This window comes from Lutra lutra, chromosome 3 (assembly GCF_902655055.1).
Source record: "Lutra lutra chromosome 3, mLutLut1.2, whole genome shotgun sequence".
NCBI classification, from domain to species: Eukaryota; Metazoa; Chordata; class Mammalia; order Carnivora; family Mustelidae; genus Lutra; species Lutra lutra.
The window spans coordinates 69132501-69149064 of NC_062280.1; the positions used below are offsets into that span (position 1 = coordinate 69132501).

The window sequence follows — 16564 nt, forward strand, 5'->3', positions numbered from 1 at the left end:
CGACCCCGCCGCCGCCGGGTGGCAGGTTCGGTGACTCCAGCGAGTCTGTGGGGCCTCGGCCCACCCCGGAGCTGGGGCCGCCCGCCCTCCCGGCTCCCAGGCTTGCTCATGCCAAGGCCTGTTGCGTGATTCCAACTTGGGCTGACATTCCCTGCCCCGGGCGCTCCGGCGTAGGCCTCTTAATCATCTTGTCTGCTGCAGATCCTCGACACCAGCCAATTTACTGCCCTGTCTCTCCTCGCTGGTTTCTGGAGGGGGAGGGGAGTGCGCGCAAAGGAGGGGAGGGCACATTCAACCGCAGGAGGAAGGCTGGCACCAGCTACTGGCACTCAAAGAAAACCACGGAATTTGGAGCTGGGGGGAGGGAGAGCAGGAATGGGGTCTGCTAGGCAGCGGCTGCTTAGAGAAGTTGGAATCACAGGGTCAATGATCTTTAGCTCCGGCCTTCCTAGCCTGGGAAAACAATGCAGGAATGGGAATGGCCACTGGATTTGTAGCTTCCCTGTTTTTCCCAGAGTCCCTCTCCCTGGCCACACTCTGTTGTAAGCTAGACTCCACGCAGGCCCCAAAACTGGCCAGAAAAGGTAGGATTTGTCTCAGGATGATGGCACTGAATGTAGAAAGTCACCCCCCTCTCATGTCTGCTTTCTAGCAGAGGTGATCTGAAGACACACAGGGATGGCCTGAATAGCCATCCTAGAGGAGGCCTGGATCTGGCTAGCAGGGCTCTCTGGCCTGCCCCTAATTTCCTCTTCTGTAGAGGCTGGCCCCTTCAAAGGGATTGGCTGAGGTTCGGATTCTCATGTAAGAAGGGGCCAGAGCTGAGCTCTCTCAGCTCTAGAGTGCTGCTTTTCCACATGAGGCAAAGCTGGAAAGGCTTCTGGGTCAGTCTGGATCTCATAATCACACAAGTACACACAAGGCACAAGTAAAGCCTCCCTGTTTGGGGGGCATTGGGATCAAACAATACACTACTAATAGCAAAAATGAGTGCTTACTATGTGCGGGGCACCGTGTTACCTCATTACCTCATTATATGCTCACAAAAACTCTGAGATAGCTGTTTTTATTTCTCCAGTCGTATAGATATGCAAACTACAGCACAGAGAGGTTAAGGCGGTAGCCCCGAATCACAGAGTCAATGATTAAACCTAAAATGCTTCCATTGTAGGCCTCAGTGCTTTGAAGGAAAGGGACTTTTAGTTCAGGCCTGTATTACCCACCTACCCTTGGCCTTTGCAGAGAATGGCAGAAAGGAAGTGGGTCACTTCCCACAATGGAAGCTGGGTGGGTGGGACCCAAGGTGGAAAGCAGGGCTGAACGGTGTGTGCACATTTCCCCTCAGAGAATGCGAGATGGAAGGGTGCCACTCTCACAGCAATGTGCCTCAGTCTCTATGTGAATGTGCCTGTGTGCGTGAGTGTGCTTGTGTGGGTTTGTGTATCCGTGTACGTGAAGGTGCACGTGCATCAATTTTTGTCAGTGTTGTGCGTGTGTGTCTCAGTAGGAGTGTGACTGTGTGCATACTAGAGTGTGTGATAGTATAGATGTGACTGTAAGAGTCACAGTGTGTGATTGAATGTGTGTTAGCGCAGCCCTGTGTGCCGGGGTCACCCTACATTCCAGAGCAGCCAACCGAGTTTCCCGAGGGCCAGGGTGACTCACTGAGTTCTCAGCTCTGGCAGCCCCAGCAGGGCCACAGGGCAAGCAGAGGGGAGGGGTCCAAGGTAGGGGTCTGACCCCTGCTTCTGCACGCTCAGGCTGCGACTGCAGGTCCCCCGCGGCGGCTCGGAAGCTCTGCACTGCCTGCACCACCAGTGCGGGGGCGGCAGAGACCGCCCAGGAGCCGGGCAGTGGCGCCGGCTCTGGAGGGGCCCGGCGGGCGGAGGCTGCAGCCGCCGGGGCGCAGGGTGACTCACCGCGCCTCGAGAGGGCAAACCCCGCGCCAAGACTCGAGTGCCCGCAGAGAGTGAACATTTCGGGGAGGCCCATGCCAAGCGCGCCTGTTCTCGCCTTGCCTCACTGCTCTCGAAGCCCCTGAAAGATGGAAACGTCACTTTCTCGGCCGGCCAGGTTCCCCGCCCGTGCAGGGGGCTCGAGGCTCCAGGTCATGACACCAAGGAAAAAGCGCACACATCCAATGAAAACAATAATTTATTTAAATAATCTCTTCATATTGTAAAATCAACATTAAGAGCATGTTGTTTTCATAATAAATAACCCCAAAATATCTTTCAAGAACAAAGACTTTAGGATAAGATAAAATAAAACCCAATCAGTAGCTTAGTTAAACTGAGAAAATTTTCAAAGGGAAAAATAAAATGGAGGGGTTGCTGAGGTCACTGCTAAACCGCAGTTTTCACAAGGGGGGGGGTTACAAAAATGTCTGAAAAGACGAGTATTTTTATACAAATAAATCAGTGGGAAAATCTGCACAGACACCTTTATTTACAAACTCTATGTCGAAGTCCAGCCTAACAATCCTGAATAGGTTTTAAAAAAGATAATTTAAACACATTTTTTGCAGTGTCCACATATTAAAAAATCATTTTTTCCCCAACATCAAAATGAGGTCATCCGCAAAGGCACCTAAACTTTTAAAAAAATAAAAATAAAAAAACTCCAAAGGTGATGGATGAGGAAAGAGCTAAGGGAGCGTTCCTGGGGGAGGGGGCGGGATCTAAGGCAGGGCAGAGGGGGGCTCCAAGGTACTTGGGACAGCAGGGCAGAAAAAAACGGCGGGCCGCCCAGGTCATCGGGGCGAGTGGGGAGGGCACGCAGGCCGGGGAGGTCAATCAGGCCAGCGCTGGAGCTGGGCCTGGGGGCCCGGCACCGAGAAAGGAGCCTCAGAGCACCCTGGAAGCTTCGCGGGCGGGGGAGGCGTCCCTCCCCCCGGACTCAGCTCGTGGCCCGCGGCAAGGAAGGCGCCCGACTGCCTCTTGGGTCGCGGAGGGGAGGAGAGGCTTGTCTGAGGCGGAGCTCAGGTTGGAAAGGCGGCCAAGGCGGGCGGCCCTGCCGGGGGCCTCGAAGAACCTTCCAGTTCCCCGCCGCTCAGTGGCAGCGAGAGGGAGCAGGGCCCGTGGCGGGCCCTCCCAGGCCTCTCCTCACAGAGGGTGGGAGGCGTCCGCGGGCCAGCTGGAGGGACCCTCCGGCTCTCCGGGCGAGCACTAAAGATCACCGATCTCTGCTCTCTCAGTCTCCTGCGTAGTGTCCCTCGGGTTAGAAAATCGTCCCCGCGCTCACCGGGGCGCCCCCGCCGCCGTGGTGGTGATGGTGGTGGTGGTGGTGATGGTGCGGCTGCGGGGTCTGCGTTGGGTGCAGCAGGGGCGCGGCGGCCTGCAGGTGTGAGGCAGGGCCCGAGGCCTGGTGGTACCACGGGTAGTTTCCCAGGAAGGCCGAGGCCGCGCTGCTCGGGCTGGAGCCCGAGCTGCCCGCGCCGCTGCCGCCGCTGCCGGGGCCGCCACCGCTCCCCATCCGGGGCGGCGCGCTGAAGTCCCAGGAGGCCGGCGCCGACACGGGCGGCGAAGCACAAGGTGGCGAGGTGCTGGCCCCAGGGTGCTGTTCCGTAGGGATCTCCCCGCTTTTCCACATCTTCTTGAACTTGGACCGGCGGTTCTGGAACCAGATTTTGACCTTTGTGGAAAAGGGACCCGAGCGTTAGTGGAAGAACCTGGATCTGGGGCAGGGGAGGGGAGGAGCGTGGAAAGCACGCGGGGCAGGTGAGCGGATCACGTGCCGAGGCCTCGGAGGCTGGGATGGCTCCCACTCTATTGGGAGGCAATCTCAGAAAATCGGAGACAGCTGGTGCACCGTGGTGGTGGTGACAGCGGGGAAGGGTCAGGAGGACCAAAGATTTTACCCGCTTAATCAGTACCGCGCGGTAAGACTGCGAAAGCGGCTTTCTGCCCACCCGGTCCTTTCGTTTTCTCACACGCGGCGCCCCCACGCCCCCCCGGGGGGATTTCAGCTTCAGGAGTAGAAGTTTAGGCCGCCCAAAGCACGGGCCTCGTAATCTTTAAAATTACTTTAGAAACACTTTTTTAAAACGTTGTGCTGACCCCGCCTGCTTCCCAGCCACCCCAGGCCCGCGCGCTCCTCGTTCCGCTCCAGGCCGGGAGCCCTTACCTGAGTCTGGGTGAGGCCCAGAGACGCCGCCAGCTCCGCTCGCTCGGGGAGTGCCAGGTACTGAGTCTTTTGGAAACGCCTCTGAAGAGCCGCCAGCTGGAAACTGGAGTAGATGGTGCGGGGTTTCCGGACTTTCTTTGGCTTCCCATTCACTATCCGAATTTCAGGCTCGAGGTCCTCTTTCTCTGCAACGCAACGCAACCGTGAGAACAGCACAACCCGGGAGCCCCAAAGACTTCCCGCTGGGCATAAGCGCCTGGCCTAGGACTTGGCCAGAGCCGGGGAGCTCTGACTCCACTTCGCTAAGTGCGGACTCGCGCCGCCGTGGAACCTGGGAGCTGGGTTCTCCAGGAAGGGGAAGAAGGAGCCAATCGGAGAGAAAGAAGGAGCAGGTGGTAAGGAAATGAGTTGCCATGAAGCATGCACCGCGCGCCCACTCGGCCCCCTAAGGCCACCCGGTCCCACCAGCCGAGCCCCGAGGGACCTACCCAGTGACCCTCGGCAGACTGGCGGTTGAGAAAGGTAAAAGGCGCAGGGCGGTTAGGGAGGGAGCAGGCAGAGTAAACGGCAAGGGTTCCGGATGGATCCCCGCCCCAAACAATTTTCTCCCACCCATCCCAGGAACTAGACTGACTTGTCACCCTTGACGCCAGCGTTGTGCATACCAGGTTCATTGTTGGCCGGGGAAGAACTGGTCCCGTAGGGTGCGTAGGAGGTGTAGGCGGCGGTGTAGCCCAGGTCGTAGCCGCTCTTGGCGGAATAAGGGACGTTGTTGAGGCCGCCGGCGTGGTACTGGTAGGAGCCCATGTGCGCGTAGGGCGAGCCCCCACTGCCGCCGCCGCCCGCCGGGTGCTGCTGGTTGGTGTAGTAGCTGCTATCGGTAGCTGTGGATACCGGCAGTGTGGGCGACTCCTGGGGCTTGTGGAGGCTGCTGCCGTTGCTGCCGCCGGGGCCAGCGCCGCCGCCGCTTGGGGGCTGCTGGTGCTGGTGGTACGTGCTGGAGGCCGTGATCTGGGTCGAGTGCATATCAGCCACCAGACTGTCAAAGACTCCAGTCATCCTGGCCCGGGACGGGAAGGAGCAGGGGTGGCGGGCGCGAGCGGGGAAGCGAGGCGCCTCCTCCGTCTCTCCCTGTCCCCTCCTGCAGCCAATGTAATTACGGGGGGTGAGGGAGGGTGGGGAGGAAAACAAGAAATGTGGCAACGGTCTGGGCAACTCCTCCTCCGGGGGAGGCGATCACCGTGCACTGCTCGGGACAGCTGCCGACGGCCGCATCCTCTCTCCGCCTCTCTAACCCGCTCGGCTTCTTGCCCAGCGCCGGCTCGGGCGGGGGGCGGGCGGCGGAGGGGGCAGGGTTGGCGGGGCCAGGCCGGGGCTCCGGGAGGCGGGAGCAGGTGAGCAGCCCAGAGCGGCCTTACGATTGTCTGCGGGGCGGGTTCGGGCAGGGTGGGCATTTAACAGTCGTCACGTGAGCGCCGGGACGTCACCTAGCAACAGCCAATCCCAAGCGCCGGGCCGCGAGGCTCGGGGCGCCGGGGTAAGCCCGGCGGGGGGCTGGTGTCACGGGGCGGGCGCTGCGGCGGCTGCGGTTGCGGGCGCAGACAGGCCGCGGCTGAATGGGAGCAGCGAGGCGAGGGATTGGGGAAGGGGCGCGGTGGGGAGTCAGGGGGGCCGGCAGCCGCAGGACGGGAGGCGTGAGGACGGGGACCGGCTCAGGGGAGGGACAGGGCGTCTCCCATCCCGTTCTGTGCACAAGCGCCCACCAGTTCCCGCGATTCGTGTCCTCCTGTCCGAGGTCCGCGCTCAAACACGGATCAAAGCGGCGCCGAGAGTGGAGCCAGGTCTGGCTCCGCTTTTCCTCGAAGCGTCTGGCGGTTACCCTTGTCAGTCACTCGGCGCTTGAAGTCAATTGATTTAAATGATCCATAAACCACGTATAATAATCCCTAAATTCCACATACTTGCTAACCGACCCGCAGGAATATTAGATAATTAATGAGATAATGTTTGAACGATTATTTTCTTGTTGCTTCCGTGAAAAGCTATATAAATTCAAAAATATTATCACTAACAATATATTTGAAACCATTTTCCCTCGTACTTACCTGATAGGACGAGACTTCGAGCAATTATGTAGATTTGATGGTGAACTGACTGGCACAAAGCGACCCCGGGAATTTCCTCTCTAGGTTGGAATGCTAGACCAGATTGACCAGACGGCTTTCAAAGTTCGTTCTGATTCTAAATTCTATATATTTACGACAAAGGATAATTCTTAAGGGGGAGAGGCGTCTCGATACTACAAGTCTGGGTGAATTTACAGAAACAAATAGAAAAAGTTTTTTTCTCAAGCACTTAACCCTATTTTACAGTTCATTCAGTTAGGACCCTGTTTCTTCCTATCATTGCAATTTCCTCTTAAATCTGAAGTGGCGACTTTCCCCATAGCAGTGTTTCCTGCTGGCTGGGGACCGTGGCCGGGAGTTGCGGGACGCTCACCTTTACTGGACTCGCGAAGTCCGCAGTTCCCGCGGCAGTGCTGGCCTTGTGGCGCCACCTGCTGGGGGTGTGCCTGGTTGCAGCGGGCCCACTAGACGGTCTAATCACGCTGAGGCGCCAGTCTCTGAAACCCCCCAAAAGAACAAAATAGTAATTAAAAGCCACAAAATTGTGCTAGTGCGCGCCATCTGAAGCACCCCTTCCTAAAGACATAACATGTCGCTGAAAGAACTTGTTTCAACAACTGCCTAATGGAAAACAAGTTGATACTTTGAAAAATATGATCTTGGTCTTCTTCCCCCGAAAAAGCAAGTGTGTAATTAAAACTCCAGCATCCACACAGTTCACTCTCTGCGGAATAATGAGGAAGGTAATCCACCTTCAAATCTGCCAGGATTTAGTTCCCAGCCTGCCTTTTGGTTGAGGAAGGCCCCTTTATGGAGCCTGGTGAACTCCTTAGAAATGCTTTGGGAAGTGGGGCTCACCACGGAGGGACAGCCTTGTATAACGGCTGGACTCAGCCTGCTGTTTTGTGGACCCTAGTTACAAAACTAAACTCTAGATATTTAACCAGTATTGCCTTTTGGTGTCTTAACTCCAAATTCCAAGTCTTTTTGTCAGCACAGTGGTAGCTGCTTTGGCCTGATATAAAAATTTTCTCCTCTGAAAATGAAATATAAAAGAGACAATTGCCCTAGTTTTGCCTTCTCTCTGCTCCTTTGTTCCCACTCTAAGCATGTCCTCTGGGCTTTTTCATGGTGGCAAATTTGTTGTATTATGTTATCTATGAGAACCTCCATTAATAACCTAAAGTCTAGGTCAGCTGAGATCTGGAAAATGGCATCTTCCTGGAAGGAAATATGACTCCAGTTTCTCTTTAACTGGAAAACAAGGGGGCTGTATGTGTATGTGGGAGAAAAGATCAGAGGCAATGAGCCAGGAGAGAGAGCAAGAGTGAGGGAACCAGACAGGCCGAACTTACAACTGCATTTGGAGAATAAAATAAAGACTTGAAATATTAAATCTGATAATCCAGACACAAAACTGGGTTTGGCCATATGATCTGGTCACCAAATCATAATATCCTAGTGATTTCCTCATTTTGGTCTAAAGTCAGGGAGACAGACCGTATCCTAGAGAATGGGACACATTTGTCTACAGTTCAGAGCAGAGGGACATCTCCCTCCACAGCGATCTGAGAAGGGTAGAGGGGGCACTTACACTGAGTTTAGGGGAACACCACTATGTGGCCACACTCCTTCCTCAGCCTCAGAGCACTCTCCTTCCCCTTTTCTACTTTTGGTTTTCTCCATTGGCCTGGGGAGTCTCCAGGGAACTAGAGAAGATTGCGGGTAGTAGGGGAGCTCAGGGTTTCTGCTCTGGCCTCCTACACTCCAGTCCCATCGCCAAGACATTCTTGCTTTGAATACTCTGCCCATCATCTCTGGCTGCGGCACTTTATGTGGTCACAGAGTCCCACTGTGTCCTCCCAGAGAAGCCTTGAGGTAACTCTTGTCAGACATGGATGGAATCATTGTTCCCATGGCACAGAGGGACACTGAAGGTCCAGGGTAGAAATGACATTCTTTGAGTCAGGTAATCCTCCTCTCTCTGTCGTTGTAGAGCATATAGCAGGGTACTTACTCCGAGCCTTGGTGAACAGCTGGAGAACAGGTCTTCCATGCCTTGTTTTCAGCTCCTGACCTACTGCTGGCCTGGGCTTCACTGGCCCGATGCACCACCACCTCTACCCTGGGCGTCCTCCATTACACTGAGGGGTCCTGTGGGGGAGAAGATGCCCACTGATGGGAGCATGTGGTGCCCTCTTGGCACAAGGGATAGGCTCATTCGAATTTGCCTAGTCTCCTGGTGGGGGGAGTGTCAGATGCACTATGGGACTGCTCCTTGTCCCCCACTTTGCACTTTCCCATAGAGGGTCCCTGGGACATGGGTTTCCAGGCCATTGGTCCTAGAGGCATACTTTTTTTTTTTTTTTAAAGATTTTGTTTATTTGACAGAGAGATCACAAGTAGGCAGAGAGGCAAGCAGAGAGAGGAGGAAGCAGGCTCCCTGCTGAGCAGAGAGCCCAGGACCCTGGGATCATGACCTGAGCAGAAGGCAGAGGCTTAACCCACTGAGCCACCCAGGCGCAGCCCCCCCGCCCCCACCCCCCTCTTTTGTGGTTTTATCCCTCTAGAAGTTCTAGGAAATATTTTGGGTTCGTTCTAGAATTCAAAGACCTTGGGAGAGGTTGGGAGTTTATGGGAGCCTGCCCTCTCCATCTTTCCGGGACCATACTGGCCTGCTCTCGTCCTTTCTTCATTGGCTATTGTATCTTCTAGGGGACAACGCTTGCCCAATCCTTTTGCATTGCTAGTGTCCACAACTGCCTCCCACCTCATTCCTAATGGAGCCTCCAGGGTTTTGGGGTGCGGTCAGCTCCTCCCAGTCCCTTTGACCGCTAGGCAGATGAGATATCTGACTCCCGGGTCTGCGTACTAGGAGCCCACTTTTTTTCTTGTGTAAACTCGCTGAAAGTGCATAATGGAAACACACCCACTGCTGATGTGGGGACCTCGAGAAAACCTTTGGGAGACACCCAGCAGACTCGTCATTCAAACTGAGGTCTGGGCCACAGAGGCAAGGTTGCTGCAGCTTCTCGCTGGGTTTTTGGCCTGGGGCTCATGGGGGAAAGGCGGTACTACCCCCACCTCTTCCGAGCCAGGTTCTTCCAGCAGAGTGCAATGCGGCAGCTGAAAAGGGGGCACGGACAGTCCAGAACGCACCCCTCCGACCCCAGGAGCAGACTGGAAGGAGAGTGGTCTTTCAGATACCAGCAGGAGCGCAGGCACTGAGTGGGGGGATGGCAGGGCAACCCTGGGAAAATCCCGCAACAGATTCAAGGTCAATGGAGAGGCCCTGAGGCGTGCGCTTCCGGCCCGGCTCCCCAGCGCGAGACCCTGCTGTTTCCGCCACGGATTACCTTTCTATCTGCTAGTGTGAGTAAACCAAAAGGACTTGAACACGAATAAGTCGATACTTCACGTTCACATCCATGACCTTTCGGAGGGACGTTGTAGCGCTGAATGTGTAGTTCAGCATGCTTCTAGAATTTTCGGATCCAATTTAGCCTTCCGCCTTCTAGGTCTTGCTGACTCCCTTCCCGCTCCCGCCCCCCAGTCCCTTTTCACTTTATAGACAACTCAGTGGTTAAGGAGAACAAAAGCTAGGGTTCCTGGCCCTCGAGGGTACCCAGCATGGGTCGAGCCTCTGAGGCGCTAAGCCTCACCATTGAGTCTGGGCTCACAACCTGGTTACCAAGAGCTCAGGGGGCAAGTAGCAGTGCGCCAGGGAAACGCAACAATTCTTCGATGGCTACAAGCTGCCAGATTTCGGTGTGCAGGTGGCGAAGGCCACGAACGCCGATGGAGTAAGTTACATTCCCCACCCCACTCCGAAAGACACCAGAGACCGCTGGGAGGAGTACTTTGCGCCTGGAGCAGCACTCAAATTGCGTAAGGAGCAGGGAGGTGTGCACATGGATCGCAAGCTTCGTCCTCGGACCTGAAAGAAAACCGCCCCCGATCTTCCCCGCCCCAAATCCCAGCCTCAGCTCCCCGCACTGGCTGCACCACCCAACCGCCTCCGGGAGCTTTTGGGCGCCAGCCGGCGGAGGTGCAGGGCGCTGCGGGCTGCGCGCCGGAGCCGGGAGGGCAGCGCTGCTGTCGTGCGGGAACCTCCTGTCCTCTGCCTGGGGCTCCAGGCTGTCAGGTTGAAACCGCAGCTCCTCCCAGAAGAGCGGAGGAGGGTTAAACCTCACCACCGGAGGCTCACAGCGCTGGGTTCTCCGTTACCGCTCGCTTCTGGAACTTTCAGAACCCATTTTGCCTTCTGCCTTCCAGGTCTTAGATTCTAGTCAAGTCCCTTTTACTTTGTCTATTCAGTGGTTAAAACTTGCGCGTGGGCACGCTCGTATCCACACACATTCCACCAAACGGGGAGAGCTTGTAAAGAACCCTTTGAAACTCCCGAGTACCTTTTGGGTACAGGGACTCCTTTCTCTCCTCTCCCTCCCCCTCCCGCAACCCCGCCCCACGCTGCTTCTTCACCCACTAGAGTTGTGCCAGTTCATGGGGTTGCAAAGAGGATGTGTTCACACATGGAATAGGAGCCAGATTCCACTGAGCTGAACCACTGGTTTCTGTCTGGTCTTTGGAGAAGGACTTAATTTTTTCTGTGCTTCATTGTTTGCATCTTTAGAACGCTGGTAGTAACAACAACAGTACCTCTCTCATGGGATTACTGCCTGGGAACACACCATTACACGTTGCTGCCTCATTTACCTGGAGAATTCCGCATTCTCTGACCTGGGCTCCACATATGTTAAGAGGCCAAGGCAAGGGTGTTTGCCCACTTTCTTCTCCAGTGAGAGAAATTCATCAGGAGCTGAGAGCCTCCAGGCTCCAGGGAACTAGAGCAGGGCTGGGGACCTGGATGTGGGCCTCCAGGGGGTGGCAGTGCTTGGTCCAGGTGCTTTGGAAAGAGGTCAGTCGCTGGAGAGGCTGCCTGCAGCGCTGAATGTAGGAAAGGTTCTAAAGCAGCTTCTAACCCATGCAGCATTGCCCTACCCTTTTGCAGTCTGCTGGGCAGAGTACCAGTCTGTGAAGTCTTTGGTAGTTTCACTGTGTGGCATACCCAGGCTGTTTCTGCTCACCTCTCTGAAAATGCAGAGGGGGTGGGGGGTGGGGAGGAGGCCTGCAAATTAGTCATAGGAAATCGTCCCTCTGGTAGCTATCCCTGGCTTCTTGCATCCTTTTTTAATTAAAAAAAATTATTATTGTTAAAAAATTACAAAGTAATACAGAGTGGTTGTTAGAGAATCAAACGGTATTAGAAATATAGTAGAGTGGTGAAAAGTAGAGACTTCTGGGCTTAAATCCGAACTTGGCCACTTAAAAAAAAAGATTTTATTTATTTATTTGACAGAGAGATAGATCACAAGTAGGCAGAGAGGTAGGTAGAGAGAGAGAGAGGGGGAAGCAGACTCCCCACTGTGCAGAGAGCCGGGTGAGATGGTGAGATGAGATGCGGGGCTCCATCTCAGGAGGGCTCCATCTCAGGAGATCATGACCCAAGCAGAAGGCAGAGGCTTAACTCACTGAGCCACTCAGGTGCCCCTAACTTGACCATTTGTTAGCTGTATGACCTTGGGAAAATTTACTGCTCCGTGCCTCAATTTAATGTTTAATCAGAGTAAAACTTCATGATTTGGACTAGTAATGGGTACTTGTGGACCAAGTGCTGCCTCAAAAATCTGATTTTTGGGAGAACACAGCTAGACCATCATTTCCCAGCTTCCGTTGCAGTTAGGAATAATGATGTGATTTAGTTCTAGGCAATGAATGGATCTTGAGCGGAAGTCATGTCTGCCCCTCCTAGGATGGAACATTAGCACAGCATTGAGACTCCTCCCTTCTCTTTTCACCCATTAGCTGGCTAACACCAGCCCCAACTATGCAGATGACATGGCCCTAGGGGAATCACTTAGGGGACTCTCCGACATTTGTCTTGGAAGGTTATCTGACCAAGAGATAAACTTCTGATATTTTAAGCGACTGAATTTTGGGGATCTACTTTTTAAAAAACATTTTCTTTGGAGTCACCTAATAGAGTGATTAACATGGGGCTCCAGTGAATTTTATCATGGCCTTGCATCATCACATTGGAGATATATAAGCTTAACTACTATAACTAATACGACCTTGGAGTCAGGGTAATGACTTTGTCAGCAAAGTATAGAAAAAAAAATCCAGAATACCTTTTGTCTGTGAAAACTAGACCTTGTATTGGGAGGTGAGCATAGAACTCAAACGATTTGATTCCTAAGTGCATTCAGTCCATGGATAGAAATAGGTTAGCACAGCTGGTGGTTATCATTAGGAACACAAGTCTTTTTTTTTTTTTTTTTTAAGAATTTATTTATTTATTTGACAGAGATCACAAATAGGCAGAGAGGCAGGCAGAGAGAGAGGGGGAAGCAGGCTCCCTGCTGAGCAGAGAGCCCAATGCGGGGCTCGATCCCAGGACCCTGAGATCATGACCTGAGCCAAAGGCAGAGGCTTCAACCCACTGAGCCACCCAGGAGCCCCAGGAACACAAGTCTTAAAATGATCGTTAGTGAGGTTCTGGCAGGTCTAAGCCCAAATCATATGTATTTCCTTTAAAAGGTGACAGGTTACAAGGTTTGCAGCCTGCCACGTGGGGCCCTCCCTTCCATGTCAGTGTCACTCTTGCCTTGGGGCACAGGCTTATTACGCTTAGAGTTGTCATGAGGTGATAAGCCCACTTCCTACTGTAGTCTGTACCAGTACCTAAACTAATGGGATGAGCCACAGTGAAGACAATACAAAGGCTAGAAGTACTAATAATGAAGTAATTTAAAATTAAAACAAAACAGTAGGTTTCCCACTAACAGGGCCCGAATAGTTGTCCTAATACTTTGAAGAAAGTATGCAAATACAAGTGAAAGGACTTGGAGATGTTATTTTGGATGATTTCAAGATGTTATTTTTCTCTTATTTTCCAGTCCTCAGCTGTGTTCCCCTGGCCCATGTTACCACATACTTAAGTTCTAGATTGATAATGTGCTTTGGTTCCATTTAGAGCCAAGCATTTATCTACCCCTTCCAGAAAAGGTAGACCACTAAGGAGCCATGCCAACCAAGCCTGTTGCCTTGTATAAGACTTTGATGACACCCAGTGGTCATTTGTGGTCTTCCTCTACATCATCCCAATTCAAAGTGGAGCCAACACATTGTACATATTAGTATAAGGAAGGTGCTGTTTGTTTATGAAATAATACAAAACAGAACTTCATTAAAGCATGAATACCAAAACCCAGACACATTCTACGGAGGGAGACATCTTGTGAAGGAAGTGTCAACTAGACTTCATGGCCTCAACTGTTGTGTCTTTTTCTTTTTAAGATTTTATTTACTTATTTGATAGAGATCATAAGTAGGCAGAGAGGCAAACAGAGAGAGAGGGAAGCAAGCTCCCTGCTGAGCAGTAGAGCCCGATGCAGGGCTCGATCCCAGGACCCTGGGATCATGACCTGAGCCGAAGGCAGAGGCTTAACCCACTGAGCCACCCAGGTGCCCCTTCATTTTTTAAATTTAAAAAATATTTTTATTAACATGTAATGTATTATTTGCACCAGGGGTACAGGTCTGAAAAAATATGAACCGTTTCACGAATTTGCGTGTCATCCTTGTGCAGGGGCCATGCTAATCTTCTCTGTATCATTCCAATTTTTAGTATATGTGCTGCCAAAGCACCACTTTTTTTTTTTTTTAAAGTAAGTTCTATACCCAATGTGGAACTTGAATTCATGACCCTGAAATCAAGAGTTGCATACTCTACTGACTATGCCAGCCAGGCACCCCTCACTGTTTTTTAGTAAGTCAACTGGGTATTTCTGAGAAGTCCATTTTATTTTTTACATTGGCTTTTAGTTATTTTTCTTTGTAGTTTTGTTTCAAATAGTTGCTGTGGGACTACAGTATATATCCTTAAGTTTTCAGAGTCTACTTAGAGTTATGGCACAGTTCACATAAAATGTGAACTTTTTGCAACCATGCAGTTTTATTGATTCCAATCTTTTATGCAAGAAATTGGCAAGGTGTGGCTTGTAGGCCAAATCTTGCCCTGTACCTGCTTTTGTTTAATTGCAGTACAACTACATCCATTCATTTATGTGTTGTCTATGTCCGCTTTCATGTTATGATGGCAGAGTTCAGTATTTGTCACAGAGACTATATGGTTTATAGAATTTAAATTATTTCCCATCTGGACCCTGTATAGAGAAAATTTGTTGATTCCTGCTTTATGCTATAGTTGTCATGTGCATTAATATAAGTATGCTATAAATACCACAATACTTTGTTATAATTTTTCTTTACATAGTCAGATGTACTTAAAAAAATTAAGAGAAAAAAATAAGTCTTTTATATCTATCCACATATTTACTCTTTCTGGTGCTCTTTATTTCTCCCCAAGGATCTGAATTTCCATCTGATATTATTTCCCTTCAACCTGAATTTTCTTTGTGTTTCTTGTGGTATAGTTCTGTTGGTGAATTCTTTCAGATGTTGTTTATATGAATACATTTCTATTTCCTTTTGTTCATATCTGAAGGATATTTTTGATGGATATAGAATTTTGATTTGGAAGGATTTTTTAAAAAAGATTTTATTTATTTATTAGAGAGACAGAGCATGAGCAGGGAGAGGCAGAGGGGGAGGGAGAAAGAATCTGAAGCAGACTCCACACGGAGTGCAGAGCCCCATATGAAGCTAGATCCCACTACCTCGAGATCATGACCTGAGCTGCAACGAAAAGTCACATGCTTAACTGACTGAGCCACCCAGGTGCCCCTTGAGTTGGAAGTTTTTTGTTTTTTTTTTTTTTAATTCTTTAGACACTTTAAAGTTGTTGCATCACTATCTTCTGACCTCCGTTGTTTCAGATGGGAATTTAGCTATGAATATATCATTGTAGTAAGGAGTCATTTTTCTCTGGCTGCTTATTTATTTATTTATTTAAAGATTTTATTTATTTATTTGACAGAGAAAAATCACAAGTAGGCAGAGAGGCAGGCAGAGAGAGAGGGGGAAGCAGGCTCCCTGCTGAGCAGAGAGCCCGATGTGGGGCTCGATCCCAGGACGCTGAGATCATGACCAGAGCCAAAGGCAGAGGCTTAACCCACTGAGCCACCCAGGCGCCCCTATTTATTTATTTATTGAAAGATTTTATTTATTCATTTGAGAGAGCGAGAGATACAGAGAGAGAGAAAGAGACAGAGAGTATGGGCACGGCGGGTGGGAGGCAGAGGCAGAGGGAGAAGCAGGCCCTGCTGAACCAGGAGCCCAATGTGGGGCTTGATCCCTGGACCTGGAGATCTGAAGACTGAAGCTGAAGACAAATGGTCAACCGTCTGAGCAGCCCAGGCGCCCTCTCTGGCCACTTTAAACATTCTTTTCTTTATCTTTGATTATCAGCAGTTTGATATCCTTACGTATGTTTTTTATTTCTTCTGCTTGGGTTTTGCTGAATCTTCCTGAATCTTCTTGAATTTATGTCTTTCACCAAATTAGGGAACTTTGGAGCCATTATGTCTGACACTTTTTTGGCTTCTTTCTCTCTTTTTTGTCATTCCGGAGTTCTAATTATATGTATGTAAGATTGTGTGATATCATTTTACACATCTCTGAGACTTTTTAATTTTTTTCTCTATGTTTTTCAAATTGAATAATTTCTAGTTTACTGACTCTTCTGGCATTTCAACCTGCCCATTAAGTGCAGTTTTTATTTCATATATATTTTTTTCAGTGTTACAATTTCTATTTGGTACCTTTTAAAAAAATTTACTTATTTATTTGACACAGAGAGAGAGATAGCAAGAGAGGGAACACAAGTAGGGGGAGTGGGAGAGGGAGAAGCAAGCTCTCTGCTGAGCTGGAAGCCTGATACGGGGCTTGATCCCAGGACCCTGGGATCATGACCTGAGCCGAAGGTGGATGCCTAGCGACTGAGCCACCCAGGTGCCCTATTTGGTACCTTTTTTGTAGTTTTGTTTCTTTGCTTAGATTTTCTATTTATTCATCTAGTATTGGTTTTTGCTGATTGCAGCTCATTTATTGGTTGCAACTTATTATTGGGTTGTGAAATGAAATTGGAAGTTGTGGGAGCCTGGGTGGCTCAGTGGGTTAAGCCACTGCCTTCGGCTCAGGTCATGATCTCAGGGTCCTGGGATCAAGCCCCACATCGGGCTCTCTGCTCAGCAGGGAGCCTGCTTCCCCCTCTCTCTCTGCCTGCCTCTCAGCCTACTTGTAATCTGTCTGTCAAATAAATAAATAAAATCTTTTTTTTTTAAAGAAAG

At 51.0% G+C, this 16564-nt stretch overlaps 1 protein-coding gene and 1 non-coding gene across 2 annotated transcripts; both read right to left on the minus strand.

Moving 5' to 3' along the window:
- Positions 1-2136: 2136 nt before the first annotated feature.
- Positions 2137-5532, minus strand: DLX2 (distal-less homeobox 2). Its single transcript, XM_047722623.1, has 3 exons — positions 4791-5532; positions 4126-4310; positions 2137-3633 (listed from the first exon to the last, which is right to left on the minus strand). Exons 1-3 carry the CDS (start codon positions 5182-5184, stop codon positions 3220-3222), a joined length of 993 nt encoding a protein of 330 aa, XP_047578579.1. The 5' UTR covers positions 5185-5532; the 3' UTR covers positions 2137-3219.
- Positions 5533-13857: 8325 nt separating this feature from the next.
- Positions 13858-13961, minus strand: LOC125096548 (U6 spliceosomal RNA). The gene has a single exon (XR_007126231.1). It is a non-coding gene; the product is annotated as a U6 spliceosomal RNA (small nuclear RNA).
- Between the last annotated feature and the right edge of the window lie 2603 nt (positions 13962-16564).

Coding starts and splice junctions, on each gene's coding strand:
- DLX2 (XM_047722623.1), bottom strand. CDS start 5,184: ATGACTGGAGTCTTTGACAGTCTGGTGGCTGATATGCACTCGACCCAG. Junction 4,311..4,790: donor CCCGGCCAACAATGAACCTG/GTATGCACAACG, acceptor GTTGCGTTGCAG/AGAAAGAGGACCTCGAGCCT. Junction 3,634..4,125: donor TGGGCCTCACCCAGACTCAG/GTAAGGGCTCCC, acceptor TTTTCCACAAAG/GTCAAAATCTGGTTCCAGAA.